General features: G+C 33.3%; 1 protein-coding gene across 1 annotated transcript in view; it reads right to left on the bottom strand.

The window, feature by feature from the left end:
- LOC149793074 (serine beta-lactamase-like protein LACTB, mitochondrial) overlaps positions 1 to 18,713 on the bottom strand; it is a 32,716-nt gene that overhangs the window by 4,348 nt on the left and 9,655 nt on the right. The window contains exons 3-6 of the mRNA XM_089966972.1: positions 17,612 to 17,802; positions 13,233 to 13,322; positions 9,131 to 9,338; positions 6,461 to 6,626 (exon numbers count right to left, since the gene is read on the bottom strand). Coding sequence (XP_089823098.1) covers positions 6,461 to 6,626; positions 9,131 to 9,338; positions 13,233 to 13,322; positions 17,612 to 17,802 — 655 coding nt within the window. The remainder of the gene's footprint in view (positions 1 to 6,460; positions 6,627 to 9,130; positions 9,339 to 13,232; positions 13,323 to 17,611; positions 17,803 to 18,713) is intronic.

Raw genomic sequence — 18,713 nt, 5'->3', positions numbered from 1 at the left:
AAAGTCAGAAAAAGCATCTAAACACTCTATCGCTTGAAAATAGTCCATTGTATTTACATAATAGATTGGCTTCTCTATCCCGGAACATCCAGAACAGTTGACAAGAAGGGTGAATTCCAATTAAAACCATATGATCTAAGTTAAACAGCAACATCTTGTTTCAAAATGACGAAAACTGAAACCTGACCAAAGTAATCTTGATGTGATATCTAATAATAAGTATGGTTTGAATTGATGAAGACATTCACAAGTTATTAAGTGGAAACAAGATTGGAAAATGGTAAATCTTAAACTTGACCTAGTTCTTATTGATTTAATACATAATGTTAGATTAAACTTGACCTAGTTCTTATTGATTTAATACCTCATGTTACATTAAACTTGACCTAGTTCTTATTGATTTAATACCTAATGTTACATTAAACTTGACCTAGTTCTTATTGATTTAATACCTAATGTTACATTAAACTTGACCTAGATCTTATTTATTTAATACCTAATGTTACATTAAACATGACCTAGTTCTTATTGATTTAATACCTAATGTTACATTAAACATGACCTAGTTCTTACTGATTTAATACCAAATGTTACATTAAATCTGACCTTGTTTTTATTGATTCAATACCTAATGTTACATTAAACCTGACCTTGTTCTTACTGATTCAATACCTAATGTTACATTAAACCTGACCTTGTTCTTATAGATTCAATACCTAATGTTACATTAAACCTGACCTAGTTCTTACTGATTCAATACCTAATGTTACATTAAACCTGACCTTGTTCTTATTGATTCAGTACCTAATGTTACATTAAACCTGACCTAGTTCTTATTGATTCAATACCTAATATTACATTAAACCTGACCTTGTTCTTATTGATTCAATACCTAATGTTACATTAAACCTGACCTTATTCTTATTGATTCAATACCTAATGTTACATTAAACCTGACCTTGTTCTTATTGATTCAATACCTAATGTTACATTAAACCTGACCTTGTTCTTATTGATTCAATACCAAATGTTACATTAAACCTGACCTTGTTCTTATTGATTCAATACCAAATGTTACATTAAACCTGACCTTGTTCTTATTGATTCAATACCTAATGTTACATTAAACCTGACCTTGTTCTTATTGATTCAATACCTAATGTTACATTAAACCTGACCTTGTTCTTATTGATTCAATACCTAATGTTACATTAAACATAACCTAGATTTTATTGATTCAATACCTAATGTTACATTAAACCTGACCTTGTTCTTATTGATTCAATACCTAATGTTACATTAAACCTGACCTTGTTCTTATTGATTCAATACCTAATGTTACATTAAACCTGACCTAGTTCTTATTGATTCAATACCTAATGTTACATTAAACCTGACCTTGTTCTTATTGATTCAATACCTAATGTTACATTAAACCTGACCTTGTTCTTATTGATTCAATACCTAATGTTACATTAAACCTGACCTTGTTCTTATTGATTCAATACCTAATGTTATATTAAACCTGACCTTGTTCTTATTGATTCAATACCTAATGTTACATTAAACCTGACCTTGTTCTTATTGATTCAATACCTAATGTTACATTAAACCTGACCTTGTTCTTATTGATTCAATACCTAATGTTACATTAAACCTGACCTTGTTTTTATTGATTCAATACCTAATGTTACATTCAGTCTGAAGACCTTCTTTAGTTATAAAGTGGAAAGATTATCAAGTTATTACGACTAGAAAATTTTACGTAAATAACCTCATATTAAATTTGGTTTGAATCGATGAAATCCATTGAGAGGTATTGATTGAAAACTAAATGTGTCACGGGATGGGGTATGACATAACTGACAGGACATGGTGTGACAGAACATGACATGATATGAGAGGATGAAACAAGACGTGACTTGGCTTTTAACAGCTCGGTAAAACAAATAACATGATTATATTAACATATGACATAATACAAGAGGATGAAACAGGATGTGACTTGGCTTTTAACAGCTCAGTAAAACAAATAACATGATTATATTAGCTTAAATTTGGTTTCTGAAGGAATGCAGGAATAATTAAGATTAATAAACAAAATTATTAATGAATATTTTTCAATATAATGAATTTCTCACATGTGAGAATTTAGAGGACTATAAATAGAACATGATTCGTGTAACCCTAAAGGCCATAACATTCAGTCAGCATGAAAATGACTTGTTAAACTTAAAAGCTGTAAAGCTGTGGGTATTAAATTTCTAGTAAAACTTTCTAACGTGCATTGTGGAATTTTCTGAATTAAAATTTCTTTTTGTTCTTTATTATGACTGTTTATTGATTCAACTATCACAACTGATTATCTCTCCTGGATGAACTACCAATGTTCACAAACCCTGATGATAATATTGTGGCTGGACCTCGGGTCAGTACTACAATCTCAGGCACATCAAAACAGGTTGACAGAGATTGCAGCCAATTACACTGTGCTATTATGCTGTTTATTTTAATAAATTATACCTGAGCAATATTACCTCATAACATCCCAGATTTTGTTTTTGAGACAACACACACAAAATTAAAACATCTACTGGCAGTATGGTCAGATTGCAAATCATGTATACTGTAAATTCGCTGATGACACCCAAATATACAAATCCAGCCACCCAACTGAAGTTGATGCTACCATCCAAGGTGTAGAGAGGTGCATTTCTGATGTGAAATCATGGATGACACGTAACAAGCTGCAGATGAATGATGATAAAACTGAGGCCATTCTGATTTCAACACAAAGACTTTCTCATTCACATCCTTTACCTTAAACAATAAATATCAGCAACACCAACATTAAATTCAAGCAATCAGTACAAAACCTAGGTGTTATTCTGGACAGTGCTCTCACACTGCACCAACATGTCATGAACATACGCAAGGCTGCATATCTTGAGCTGAAACGTAAAAACACTCAATTCACAAATATCTTTCAGTTGATGCCACTAAAACACTTGTGTGTTCATTAGTACTTTCAAGACTGGACTATTGTAACTCAATTCTGTCTGGTTCATCTCAATATCTACTCCAGAAACTTCAAAAAGTTCAAAACACAGCTGCTCGGATCATACTTAGAGTACCACGATCAGAGCACACCTCCCCGCTGCTCTGTACCCTACACTGGCTATCCATTTGATCCAGAATCAAACACAAAATTTGTTCTCTGTGCTACATTTCATTGTCGGACTCTAGTCCAACATACCTATCCGACCTCACCCATGTGTACACACCAGCAAGATACTTATGCTCCTCTTCTGACAATCGCATACTCATTATTCCCACTATGAAAACAAAGTCATATGGACAGTATTCTTTTGCATACCAGGGCCCAGCAATGTGGAATGAATTGCCCACTGAACTTAGACACAAAGACACAGTGATCCCATTCAAGAGTGCTCTCAAAACTCACTTATTTCGACTGCAAGAACAAACTTAAAGACCTAATAATGTTTCCTACCTTAAATATTCTCAGCATGTTTTTTTATGTTTTCTAATTTCATGGTGATTGTTTTTGTAATCATATCATTGTCTAATGTTGTAAAGCGCTTAGAGCTTCTAAAGATTAGGTGCTATACAAAGTCCTCATTATTATTATTATTATTATTCATGCAGTATTGGTAAATTCATTTTATTCACATGCAGTATTGGTAAATTCATTTTATTCACATGCAGTACTGGTAAATTCATTTTATTCATGCAGTATTGGTAAATTCATTTTATTCATGCAGTACCAGTAAATTCATTTTATTCATGCAATACTAGTAAATTCATTTTATTCATGCAGTACTGGTAAATATTCATGCAGTACTGGTAAATTCATTTTATTCATACTGGTAAATTCATTTTATTCATGCAGTACTGGTAAATTCATTTTATTCATGCAGTACCAGTAAATTCATTTTATTCATGCAGTACTGGTAAATTCATTTTATTCATGCAGTACTGGTAAATTCATTTTATTCATGCAGTACCAATAAATTTATTTTATTCATGCAGTACTGGTAAATTCATTTTATTCATGTAGTACCAGTAAATTCATTTTATTCAAGCAGTACTGGTAAATTCATTTTATTCATGCAGTACTGGTAAATTCATTTTATTCATGCAGTACCAGTAAATTCATTTTATTCAAGCAGTACTGGTAAAATCAATTTATTCATGCAGTACTGGTAAATTCATTTTATTCATGCAGTACTGGTAAATTCATTTTATTCATGCAGTACTGGTAAAATCAATTTATTCATGCAGTACTGGTAAAATCAATTTATTCATGCAGTACTGGTAAATTCATTTTATTCATGCAGTACTGGTAAATTCATTTTATTCATGCAGTACCAGTAAATTCATTTTATTCAAGCAGTACTGGTAAAATCAATTTAATTTATTCATGCAGTACCAGTAAATTCATTTTATTCAAGCAGTACCGGTAAATTCAATTTATTTATGCAGTACCGGTAAATTCATTTTATTCATGCAGTACCAATCTTTGTAAATGTTTTATGTTCCTCAGAACCAGATTGAAAGATCTTAATATCAACTTATTTTGACTGTGAACAATAGTGTCTAACAAACTGACCTTTATAAATGCAAACCCTATCTTGAAGAAACTGAGCTCAGTGCAAAGGTAAGCACATAACACTGAACTATGAAATATAAGTTGTAGTGACCTATTCTTTATTGATGGCTGCAGTAGTCCTCAAATTATTTAATGTGACTTCATATGCAATAGTGCCAAGAAATTGAGCTGATTGTAGAGTAAAGCCAAAATCAATAGAACATGAAATATAGATCACAGTGACATAATTTTAACTGCAAGGTTGCATCTAAATACCAATTGGTGTGACCCTAAAGGTAACAAAATTGGAAAAAATGACCTAATACAAACTGTATCCTTAGTGACCACTAGTAATTTCCTATACTCAGAGCATAAATATCTTCAGAGTTTGAACACTAAACAGGGATGAGGAGCTTAAATTACAACCCATCCACATCAGTCTCCTCATATCATATGACCATTGTAGGTCACGTGATCAACATTAATCACTGATGAAGGCAGTGTGATATTGCCAACAATTTCGAAATTTGAAGATATTTATGCTCTGAGTAAAGGAAATTACTAATGATCATGAATTATCCAAAGCAAAGAAGCAACTATTTCAGTTGTATCCTAAGTGCTGACCCCAGTCTGATGGATGGACAAATGAATGGACAAACATATTTAATATTCTCAAATCCATAAGAGTACTGTAAATGACACATTATGCATCCACCCCATGTTTAATAGTCCTCTATTTACCATTGATCTTGGCCCCAGTATCAACAGCTTTTTTCTTACTCCAGGTATAAGCGATCCACAAAATTTGCTCACTTTATGTGATGGATAACTATGGCTATTGTGCAGAAACCAAACTGCTAACAGATGAATGAAAAACAGCATGAAAGGAGTAAACCTATTTCACAAAGCTGTGATGCAGAGTGAGAACTGAGAACTTTTCAGGAGGAATGTACAGTATTGCTTATAGTAGAAATGTACAGTATTGCCCATAGTAGAAATGAACAGTACCGCCCATGGTAAAAATGTACAGTTTTGCCCATAGTAGAAATGTACAGTTTTGCCCATAGTAGAAATGTACAGTATTGCCCATAGTAAAATGAACAGTACTGCCCATAGTAAAAATGTACAGTTTTGCCCATAGTAGAAATGTACAGTATTGCCCATAGTAGAAATGTACAGTATTGCCCATAGCAGAAATGTACAGTATTGCCCATAGTTTCTACAACAGTTTTCCTGGAGAGTAAAAAAAATAAAAACAATGTGGTCAACAGTTTTAAAATGAAGGCCAGGTTAGATAACTCTGGGATATTTTTGTACATCCATTTTTACTGAACGTCCCTGTTTAGTCTTCCTGGATGTTACAAACAACACCAGTGACCATTAGTTTTATCAAAAAACCTGACAAGGGTATCCCTCAGGTTTTCATACAGATATTCAAGAATTATGACACAAAGATTTTGGATGAATTTAAATCGTCTGCATGAACATGGGGCTCCATTAAAATCTGTACAGATTACTAATGTAGGTCAATACTAATCTATACAGTGTATACAAATCGGTCCAATTAAAATCTGAACAGCATATACACAGGGGCTTAATTAAAATATGTACAGTATATACAAAAGGGCTCAGTTAAAATATTTACAGTGTATGCAAAGAGACTCAATTAAATCTGTACAGTGTATACAAAAGGAGTTCAATTAATACAACCAAACCTAAAGTTTCTTGACATTTAAAAATACTGTACATATTTTGTATCTGTATTAATTACAAAGTTGTATGGATTACTGTTCATCTCCTTAATGTGTGTAATTGAAACATCTCTATGAACCTCGTTACAGATCCTCTCACCTTCCCCTGTGGTAGATCAGTGGAGAATGCTTCTCTAAGTATGTATTTTCCAGGCCCAAGTCTTGGAACAGGCTGACAATTAACTTCTCAAATGGCATCTTGGCTGCTCCTTCCAACACTGCACTGACCAGCGTCCACCCATGAGTTGTGTACAAAAAGCCAACCTCTGAGGAAGCAAAGTTATTATGCACATATATGAGATTAACAAGCTGAGAGAGACAAAGAGAGCTCTGATATATGTAATTAAGTATATTGGGAAATACAACATTTTCAATTCTGGATTTTCCCCTGCTTTAGTATTAGTGTAATCCTTCCATGTTTAACCCATTTTCTTTCAAATTAATTATGAATTAAACAATTGTTTTTATTTCCGAAATCTATATTCTAGAATTGCACCCAAGAACAGTACTTTATTCTGCTTTAATCTATATCTGTTTTATCATGTGATTGACCTTGTCCGTAATTGAGGGTACAGGTTTGGCCTACCTGACTATACTCATGCCTTATGTCATGTTTGTAAATTATAAATAGGTTGTTTACTGATATTTGACTTGAAAGTCTAGCATTATTTGCAAACCTAGAATGTTTTGGAAGAGAACTTCTGACCCACATCTTGGTCATTTTATTGTCTTTGTTTTCACATAAGGTTGTGGTCAACAAAATTATTCATTCCTTATTTAAGTTCAGTCTGTGGAATTATTAACTGTTGTGTTCAGATATAATTTGAGAGGAATCATTTATTTAAAAAATTAGTCATTGAAATTACAATACGCTTATTGCGACTTTAGACAAAAACACTTCTTTGGGATTATTGTGGATTCATTCAAAGGCATTCTTGATTACGTCATTGTGATACATCAAGACTATTGGTACTTTGGCTATTTCAAGGCTCTTGGTACAGCAGAAAATTCAATACTCGAATTCATTCAGTACACAACACTTTTAGACTTGTGACAGAACTATAAGGATTATTTGGGATTTTAATTTACAATACTGTAAGTTCCTTTTAAAATTTCCTTTTTTGTAACTTAGAGAAATAAATTTTTATCTTGATTTTAATAAACTTGTTGGTTTGCTTCTTTCAGTTACCAAGTTTAAAATCATACAGTTGTAAGACTTTCTAAAAACTAATTATTAACTATATTAAATGACAACAAAAACTGATGTATTACCTTGAAAATATTTTATGTTACATAAAATTAACAGATATTTGTGGTTAAGTCCAGTGGTAAATTTTTTTAAATCAGGTATACAAAAATCTCATCAAGTATGATAATAAAAGTTTGTTCTTGTTAGTATCTTTTTTTCTTAATTCGGACTCGTATTTTGTTCTAGTTATCATGTGCTGACTCTGCAATGCGAACCATGCCATGTGAGGGACTTGTGCAATGTCAGTGGTACAAACCCTGGGGCAATCATTCAATTTTTGGGCTTGTGATCAGTCCAAAGAAAGGCTTTCACACCTCTTTTGACAAGTAAAGTGTTTAAACAATTAAAAAACATAATGACCAGGTTTGTGTACAAGGGCATCATCCTGAAGGTTAAGACTTACCAGGTTTGTGTACAAGGGGATCATCCTGAAAGTTAAGACTTACCAGGTTTGTGTACAAGGGGATCATCCTGAAAGTTAAGACTTACCAGGTTTGTGTACAAGGGGATCATCCTGAAGGTTAAGACTTACCAGGTTTGTGTACAAGGGGATCATCCTGAAAGTTAAGACTTACCAGGTTTGTGTACAAGGGGATCATCCTGAAAGTTAAGACTTACCAGGTTTGTGTACAAGGGGATCATCCTGAAAGTTAAGACTTACCAGGTTTGTGTACAAGGGGATCATCCTGAAAGTTAAGACTTACCAGGTTTGTGTACAAGGGGATCATCCTGAAAGTTAAGACTTACCAGGTTTGTGTACAAGGGGATCATCCTGAAAGTTAAGACTTACCAGGTTTGTGTACAAGGGGATCATCCTGAAAGTTAAGACTTACCAGGTTTGTGTACAAGGGGATCATCCTGAAAGTTAAGACTTACCAGGTTTGTGTACAAGGGGATCATCCTGAACGTTAAGACTTACCAGGTTTGTGTACAAGGGGATCATCCTGAAGGTCATGACTTACCAGGTTTGTGTACAAGGGCATCATCCTGAAAATTATGACTTACCAGGTTTGTGTACAAGGGGATCATCCTGAAGGTTATGACTTACCAGGTTTGTGTACAAGGGGATCATCCTGAAAGTTAAGACTTACCAGGTTTGTGTACGAGGGGATCATCCTGAAGGTTATGACTTACCAGGTTTGTGTACGAGGGGATCATCCTGAAGGTTAAGACTTACCAGGTTTGTGTACAAGGGGATCATCCTGAAAGTTAAGACTTACCAGGTTTGTGTACAAGGGCATCATCCTGAAGGTTAAGACTTACCAGGTTTGTGTACAAGGGGATTATTCTGAAAATTAAGACTTACCAGGTTTGTGTACAAGGGCATCATCCTGAAGGTTAAGACTTACCAGGTTTGTGTACAAGGGGATTATCCTGAAAATTAAGACTTACCAGGTTTGTGTACAAGGGCATCATCCTGAAGGTTAAGACTTACCAGGTTTGTGTACAAGGGGATCATCCTGAAGGTTAAGACTTACCAGGTTTGTGTACAAGGGGATCATCTTGAAGGTTATGACTTACCAGGTTTGTGTACAAGGGGATCATCTTGAAACAGTTTCAGACTTTCAGTAACTGACTTGTATCTCCTGCTGATATAATACTCTGTCTGCTTCATCTCATCTTTCTTCTCTTGATTTTCTCCACTCACTGACTGCATCAAGGTTTTGCCACTCTGGTTATCTCCCTTGACCAACTTCTCTTTTGTTTTGTTATTCTCCTCCTGTTCTCTCTATGAAAATCAGATTTAATGAATTTTTACCAAAAAAGCAAGACTGATGCTTTACTGACTGAAAAGAATTCCCAGGAATTCAAGATATGACAATTTCTTCTTTTTAACTGCTATTTGTTGAAACTATCTCTGATATTTTTGAGTAAAAAGATTTTCAAATCAACACTATGCTGGTTAAATTGGACATCATATTGGCAAAATATTCATTTAGGACTAATTATTTTGTAGACCTAGTAAAATCATGAAATTGTTTGGGTGAAAACTTCATATGAACATGACCATCAATTCCAGAGTAGTAACAATAACAAGATTTTCAAGATCATTGCCATGGTGACCAAGTTGGATGTCAGATCAGCATCATATTCATTTACACTTAATGAGAGAGACACCATAAAAAGTCTTCTGGTTTAATGTCCATGTTCATAAGACTTTCCATTCAGGAAGAGTAGCTATATCAAGATTTTTAAGATCACTGCCTTGGTGGACTAATTGGATTTCAGATCAGCACTAAAATCATTTAAATCAAGCAGTCATCACAAGAGGTCTGCATTTGAAAACCCCATGTTGATAGGTAAGGCAATATATGTTTTAGTAGAGTTATTAACATATGTACAAATACCTCATTTCCTGTGTTCTAACCATATCTAGATACTGTATTTATCTGATGTTAAGCCCTTACAAAATGATAAACCTACAATATTTATCTGATGTTAAGCTCTTACTAAATGATAAATCTACCATATTTATCTGATGTTAAGCCCTTACTAAATGATAAACATACAATATTTATCTGATGTTAAGCCCTTACTAAATGATAAATCTACCATATTTATCTGATGTTAAGCCCTTATGAAATGGTAAACCTACCATATTTATCTGATGTTAAGTCCTTATGAAATGATAAACCTATCATATTTATCTGATGTTAAGCTCTTACCAAACAATAAATCTACCATATTTATTTGATGTTAAGCCCTTATGAAATTATAAACCTACCATATTTATCTGATGTTAAGCACATACTTAATAATAAATCTACCATATTTATCTGATGTTAAACCCTTATGAAATGATAAACCCACCATATTTTTATGATGTTAAGCCCTCACAAATTAATAAACCTACCATATTTGTCTGACATGAAACCCTTACTAAATGATAAACCTACCATATTTATCTCATGTTAAGCCCTTGCAAAATGATAAACCAACCATATTTATCTCATGTTAAGCCCTTGCAAAATGATAAATCTACCATATTTATTTGAAGTTAAGCTGTTACAAAACAAGAAACCCACCATAACTTGTACAAACTTTTGGCAAATATTAGCAAAGAATATATATTTCTTTGATTGTAAGTCAACAGACTTTGTTACCAATTTATTAGGCTTCCATCCCTTTTCTCATAAAATAAATACTGTACCCTTGTTTGAGTACCTTGACTGATTGATTGGATGACATGTTTGGAGTAGGAGAACTCTATGTTAATTTTAAGATCTAACCATCAAGATTGAGAATTCACTCACAAATTGACCCTTAATATTACAAACCAAGTCTTGAATCCCATTTCATTAAGTGAAAGGGAAATTATGTACATCATGTACCTCATTATTAACTGTCTCACTGAAGTCAAGCATAGATTATTCTTGCACTAATTATCTGGTTTACCGGTCTGCATAGACTACAACCAGGTATAAAAAAAATTGCTCCTTACAATATACACAAGAGCAGACTAAAAGAAATCAAATACAAACACATTCAGACAGAGTCTCATCCATGTATGATTAATTGGCATTATATATAAATTATCTTTTCAACATAAAAACAAATGTAATTAGGAAATAGGTGGAAGAGAGGGAGATACAATGACAGAAAAATTATGAGTGCTTCAATGACAATGTATCTTTAATCATACAGAAATCCCAATCAAGCCTGATGAAAAACACATAATGAACTGATCAAAGGCATTCTATAATTGAAATCTTTGTAATTAACTGTCAATCAGTGATCAATGCTGATGATAAAAGTTAATGATCGGCTAGCACAGGTGAGAATAGAATGAACTGAGTTTACCTTTAGCAAAGCCTTTTGACACTAGTGTTACATAAAATGACTGTTTATCACACCTGTGTTATTTTGTCATGATAGTCTGAGTATCTTTCCAATTGGTGTAAAGTATTTAATTAAAGTATCTTAATAAAATGTCATCTCTTTCTGTGCCATGTGTGTACAAAACATTATTATCTGCTTAATTAATGTGAATATTTACTTTGTTAATGATACAGCCAGAGTCAAATGTGTGATTCTTGGACCCATTTAATGATACCTGTATAGTCAAATGTATCATTATAGGACCCATTTAAAGTACCTGTACAGTCAAATGTATCATTATAGGACCCATTTAATGTACCTGACAGTCAAATACATGATAACTGGACAAATTTAATGATACCTAAACAGTCAAATCTATAATTATAGGACCCATTTAATGTATCTGTACAGTCACATGTATGATTATTGGATCCATATAAATGATACATGTACAGTAAAATGTATGATTATTGTACCCATTTAATGATATCCATACAGTCAAATGTATGATTGATTATTGGATCCATTTAATTCAGATACTTCTATTCACAGTTCTAATTAATTAGCTGGATGACCAATTATCCTGATGAAGCCTATGTCCCCCAATAGGTCCAAATAATTGGTGTTTTTACTATATAAGAGGGTACATTACATGGCTCTCATGGATAACATTATAATGAGGGAGGACTGTATAAGGTAGTATACTCTATGGTTACAGGATATTGTTACAATGAGGGAGTGCTATACAGCCTGAAAGTTACACTGAAAGCAATCATATTCCAATGGACGTATACAGCATTTCTCTTGCAACAAAACAAAAACAAAAAACAAACATGGGACACAGTCAACATTTTCTGTAAATTATGCTACACCAACTCAGCGTTGCAGCAGAAAATTGATGTGCATGTAATTTTTTAGCTGCCAACTTGCATTGCCTGGAATGAATGTACTTGATCAGATGCATATCCTACTATTTGAACATCAAATAATTCATGAGTTAAAAATGATGCATCTTTTAAGAAGGCCACTTACTGCATGAGACCCAAGTGGGTTTGAGATCAAGCACCTGCTTGACAATTTGCCCAACAGCCAAATACAAGAGCAGATGGCCAGGAATTCTGGGTCAGTAGCATGCCTTCTACAGAATTTCTTGCCAGTGCTGTTGCCTGCATATGTTATGAAATAAAAGTTAGATATTTTTCTATTCTTTTTTTTGGTGTATTCATCTACATTTGATGGCAGATCTATGGAAAACATTTAGCTTTACTTACAGTGGTCATATCTGAATGCAGATTTTTAAAAAAAAGAGTTCTTCATACCAAAATGCTTTCAGTCAAAATGTCCAAATCTGAGTTGTTTTGGAGAAGAAGATGCTAAAAGGCTTTTCTTTTTTTAGCAACAGTGGCCATATTTGATGACAGATCAGCATCATTTGTAATAACGTGAAAGGACATCATTCTGGGATGCTTTCTGCCAAGCTTGGTTGACATTGGCCTGGAGATTTGTTTAAATGAACTTGAAAATGGCACATGTTGCATAAGGCATCAGACAACACATGACAGATGAAGGACAATAACCTCACCTGGCCTTATCATCAGGTGAGCTAATAACAAAATACATATTCAATTAGACAAAGTCCATTCCAAGTGGTACAAATCAGACCAAACATTAATATGATGCATCATTATAAAGAATCATCTAACACTGCATTCTCTAAAGGACACATAACACTGTGTTTTCATAAATTGTTTTTCAGAGCATATTCCCATGGAAGACTGATGATTAAAGTCATAGATAAACCAACCTTATTCTCCTCCTGTTTTTGAATGTAGCTTTTGTCATAATGACGAATTCCTCCAAGATGGCTGACTAGCTGGCGAGTTGTTATGGTTACCTAAATTAGAATATAATTTTATCTTTGTGAATGATTATTTAGGAATAATGAATACAAAATCAAACAATAATTTTTTAAATAAAACCTTAAGTACAATGATCACTGCTAAATCCAAATTCCAATGGGATCAGAAAAATAAGGTAAGGACAAGGGTCCAATGAAAATTAGTATCACTGTCCTATTATACAAAGTTGTTGTAAGAATTTAAATTTTAAACTCAGTCATTTTATTATAATGGGTTATTCTAAGATCTAAATGCTAACATCTGTACCTCATTATAAAGGGTTATTCTAAGAATCTAAATGCTAACATCTGTACCCCATTATAATGGGTTATTCTAAGAATCTAAATGCTAACATCTGTATCTTACTATAATGGGTTATTGTAAGAATCTAAATGCTAACATCTGTACCTCATTATAATGGGTTATTGTAAGAATCTAAATGCTAACATCTGTAACTCATTATAATGGGTTATCATAAGAAGCTAAATGCTAACATCTGTACCTCATTATAATGGGTTATTGTAAGAATCCAAATGTTTGATAATGACATGGAGAGATGGCTGTACAAAATCTAGTGATATAAATAAAGAACTTTGTAAAACATGATATCATATGTGTGATGAAAACAATTTTCAGTCAAAAATAAATTTCAATCACATACCTAACATAGCATGAATTAACATTTAAATGCAAGAAATATATCTACTTTTGCTTTAAAAACTCTCATTAAAAGAAAACAAATGCAAACTGTATTTTAAAAAAACTCACAAATCATTGCTTTGAATTAATGGAAACATATCTTTCAGATCCTTTCTAACTGAAATTTATTGCTAGCAGTCCTGAGTGATAAACCACTTTCAAACAATTTGGACCATCTGATTTCATTGAAAACAGACTGGACCACCTGATTTCATTAAAAACAGTCTGGATCATCTAATTTCACTGAAAGCAGTCTGGACCATCTAATTTCATTGAAAGCAGTCTGGACCACCTGATTTCATTCAAAACAGTCTGGATCATCTAATTTCATTGAAACCAGTCTGGACCATCTGATTTCATTAAAAACAGTCTGGACCGTCTGATTTCACTGAAAACAATGTGGACCATCTAATTTTTACTTAAAACAATGTGGACCATCTGATTTCACTGAAAACAATGTGGACTATCTAATTTTATTGAAAACAGACTGGATCATCTGATTTCACTGAAAGCAGTCTGGACCATCTGATTTCATTCAAAACCGTCTGGACCATCTGATCTCATTCAAAACAGACTGGATCATCTGATTTCAAAACAGACTGGATCGTCTGACTTCATTCAAAACATTCTGGACCATCTGATTTCACTGAAAACAATGTGGACCATCTAATTTCATTGAAAACAGTCTGGACCATCTAATTTCATTGAAAACAGTCTGGACCATCTGATTCCATTGAAAACAGTCTGGACATCTAATTTCATTAAAGACAGTCTAGACCATCTAATTTCATTGGAAACAATCTGGACCATCTAATTTTATTGAAAACATTCTGGACCATTTGATTTCAATGAAAACAGTTCCACTGAAAACAATCTGGACCATCTAATTTCATTGCAAACAATCTGGATCATCTGATTTCATTGAAAACAGTCTGGACCATTTAATTTCAGTAAAAACAGTTCCACTGAAAACATTCTGGACCATCCGATTCATTGAAAATAATCTGGACCATCTGATTTCATTGACAACATTGGACCAGGCATATCTGTGCATGCCAGCTTGGTGATATAGATCTCATGCACCAAATGAACATTATTAATCATGCACTCAGAGAAAGAATTGCCAGAGGAACATCAAAGGAGCTATGAAGACTAGGTTTATCACTGGAGGTAAAACACAGTAATATAATGAAACTATCCACCATCTACTTCAGTCCCAGTGGTAATTGAAATGGTGAAGCTGCAGTTGAAAAGTTAGCGAGTGCAATAAAGGTCAAGGATGTTTGGACAAACAAACATTGCAGTAGATTTATCTACCTGCACCAAGAAAGATTTCCCATGAATTGTTTTCCTCAATGGTGTTGATATCAGGTGTTTCTACAATCATAGGTTTAATAAGTCTTTATCTGCATGCACAATAATACTCGTAAATAGACCCACATAGCCAGCAAAGCTGACTACATGACTTTACTTCAATACCACACTCAAGACATGGTCAAGCACCTAACCCAACACATAATGCAAGCAAATGTGAGTTATAATATTCATAATGACATGTTCTGCTGCAGAGTTCAAATTTTCCAAGGCAAACTGCTTCAGAGAATTATTCCCATTGTTTGCATTGTTCCATTTCTGCACCTTTGTAGATCAGTGCAAAATTATAATATATCTAACAGAAGTTAGATGTGGATGTCATGCTATATTACTGTCAAATCCATTTCTCTAATTGGTTTACTCATGACAACATTTACTATTACAAGTGAAGTATTCACTACTGTATCTCAATCATTCAATTCACTTGCTGGTAACAGGGACTTTGTCTTTTCTTGCACAATATCAGATAATAACTTTTCAAATTTTTCTCATAAGCTTGACCAAGTCTGTGTGGATGTGTTTCCAATTAAATCCCTAAGTCCATTAATTTATCAAGATGCTCAGGATATGTATTTGAAAAATCATACATGCTTTGGGCCTCTTTGATAAATATATATGAAGGAAAGTAGAGGCTTAATCTTTTCTGTAATATTAAAAACACTACATTGTTGGGTATTGCAATTCCCACACACAGACATACTTATAAATTCTTTCAAGGTACTATATGCATCACTCTGTGAACTTTTCACCATTATATGTATTTCTTTGAGATTATAGGCATGCTGTCAATTTTAAGCTGCTACACACGAATTTCTTATGGTCAGCTGACATATGTAGTCAGTTTCAAGTACTGTGGTTTGAGCTTGTTTCAAACCAAATTATGTTTCAAAGACTTAGCATGCCTTTTAATTATAACTGACAGCAATGTAACTTTGTCAAATTTACTTCATTTTCATGTACAACCAACCCCAAGCACAACGTTTCCTCAATTATTAAAGAAAAATATTTTTCAAGAGTGTACTTCAAGCCTGCAATATCTGGATCTGAAGTATAACATGGTAACTGACTGGTCCACTGAAATGAGTTAGTGAAAAAAATTCGTACTTTAAGTTAACAGGCTGATGAAAGCCAGCAGCCCTCCTAAATTAGTCAAAGAGAAAAACTAAGCCATTTTGAACTATTTAATGTGGCTTATTCAACACATGGTACCATGTAATGGTAAGCACACAACTTACTGGAATAATAATTGTAGGTTAAAATATTCATAGCTATTTGACAAACAATAATTTATAATTTCAGGAGTTTTTCACATTGACAATTACCAATTTGGCTAAGTCTTGTATAAAGATAAGAAATGTTCAATGCCGCTTTAAAAATAATAGGCATGCCAGAGTATTCTACTTATGGGTTAAGTCAAGCAATCTCTATTTTCTTTTTGAGAACTGAAAGGCATGCAGAAATATGCCATTCTCTTGATTTAATTTATTTTTATACAAGAACTGGTACTATACCACTAACACATAACACAGTCACCATAAGTGTGTATCAATATCGATCAATCTGCCTAAAAATGACTGCACTGTGTGTGTGTAATACAATTCCAATGTATATTTGCATATATCTTCAGGTATGTCTTCAAGTATATCTTGTGTGTCTTTATGCATGTATTCATGTATTAGTCTTCACAAAGCAGTATGATGAAAGTGGTTTTGTTTCATTAATAATCAAGGTTTTAAGTCTTCTAGCCAATACAACTTTCCTCTGCCATGGTAACATTTGCATGTGGGCTCGCATGCATGTGCGTGATATGAGGACAAAGTCATGTGATGTAAGGCTTTGACCTAGATCAGCAATAAAAATCCAAAACCACTATTACCATGCTACTGGAGTAGGTCTCAAAAGGTATTAACAGAGAAAACTATGTTGTTAAATCACACTTGATTTCTCCAACAATCCCATTTTTCTCACTTGACCCTGTCATATATCTAGCTTGACGCTAATGCATATTGTCTGACATATATATATCATTCATTATAGTATCCATTAAATTTCATCATGCACATGACCTCAGGAGTGCTTCATATTTTATAAATAGCAAAGAATACATTTATTATTGCTAAATAAAGCTTAGTTACAAATTTCACTGATATTTAAACCATTGCTGAACAAATCTGTGTTTGGTTTACCTATTTATCAATTTCATTTTTACAACCTTTTCTCCATTCCAGTATTTCTCTGGAAATGAGGGTACATAATACTGGATTGGTTTGTCAATGTCAAGGTCACCAGACTCCCACATCCTAGCAACAGCTGCCATGGTGATTGACTTGCTGATGCTAGCAATTCTGAGCACAGTGTCTGGGGAGCAAGGAAGTCGGTTCTCTACATCTGCATATCCAAGTCCTGAAATATATTTATATTTTCTTGATTGATTGTAACCTGAAAGGAATATAGGCATTTTATATGATTTGCCAGGTTCCGATATTGTCTAAAAACACAATAAAAGAGTTTGGGCTTAAAAGTGAAGGCCATGGGTTCACATCTAACCCTTCCTAAGTTCCAGAATTGTTAGCATTTTTTAAATTTAGCAAACCATGTGAAATTGCCTAGTACTATTCCTACCATAATCAATTACTGCATGGGTATATTAATTATGATAAATTACTGCATGAGCATTCCATGTATTATCATGATCAATTACTGTATGAGTACTGTTACCATGATCAATTACTACTGCCTGAGTATTCTATGTATTATCATGATCAATTACTGTAAGAGTATTCTTACTATGATCAATTACTGTAGGAGCATTCTTATCATGGTCAAGTACTGTATGAGTATTCTTATCATGATTGATTACTGAATGGGTATTCTTTCCATGATCAATTACTGTTTGAATATTCTTACCATGATCAATTACTGCATCAGTAATCTTATCATGATCAAATATTGCATGATTATTCATGTATTATCATGTTCAAATACTGTATGAGTATTGTTACCATGATCAATTACTGCATGGGTATTCTTACCATGATCAATTACTGCATGGGCATTCTTAGCAAGATCAACTGCTGTGTGAGTGTTATTATCAAGGTCAATTAATGTGAGTATTCTTACAATTATCAATTACTGCATGGGTACTCTTAGCATGATCAAGTACTGTATGAGTAGTATTATCATCATCAATTACTGTGAGTATTCTTATCATGATCAATTATTGCATGAGTATTTCATGTATTATGATGATCAATTACTGCATGTGTAATGTTATCATGATTGATTACTGCATGGATATTCTTAACATGATCAAT

Source organism: Sinohyriopsis cumingii, chromosome 8 (assembly GCF_028554795.1).
Source record: "Sinohyriopsis cumingii isolate HCF-2022 chromosome 8, ASM2855479v2, whole genome shotgun sequence".
NCBI lineage: Eukaryota > Metazoa > Mollusca > Bivalvia > Unionida > Unionidae > Sinohyriopsis > Sinohyriopsis cumingii.
The sequence above is the reverse complement of the archived record's forward strand: the minus strand, read 5'-3'. Positions and strand labels throughout refer to the sequence as shown.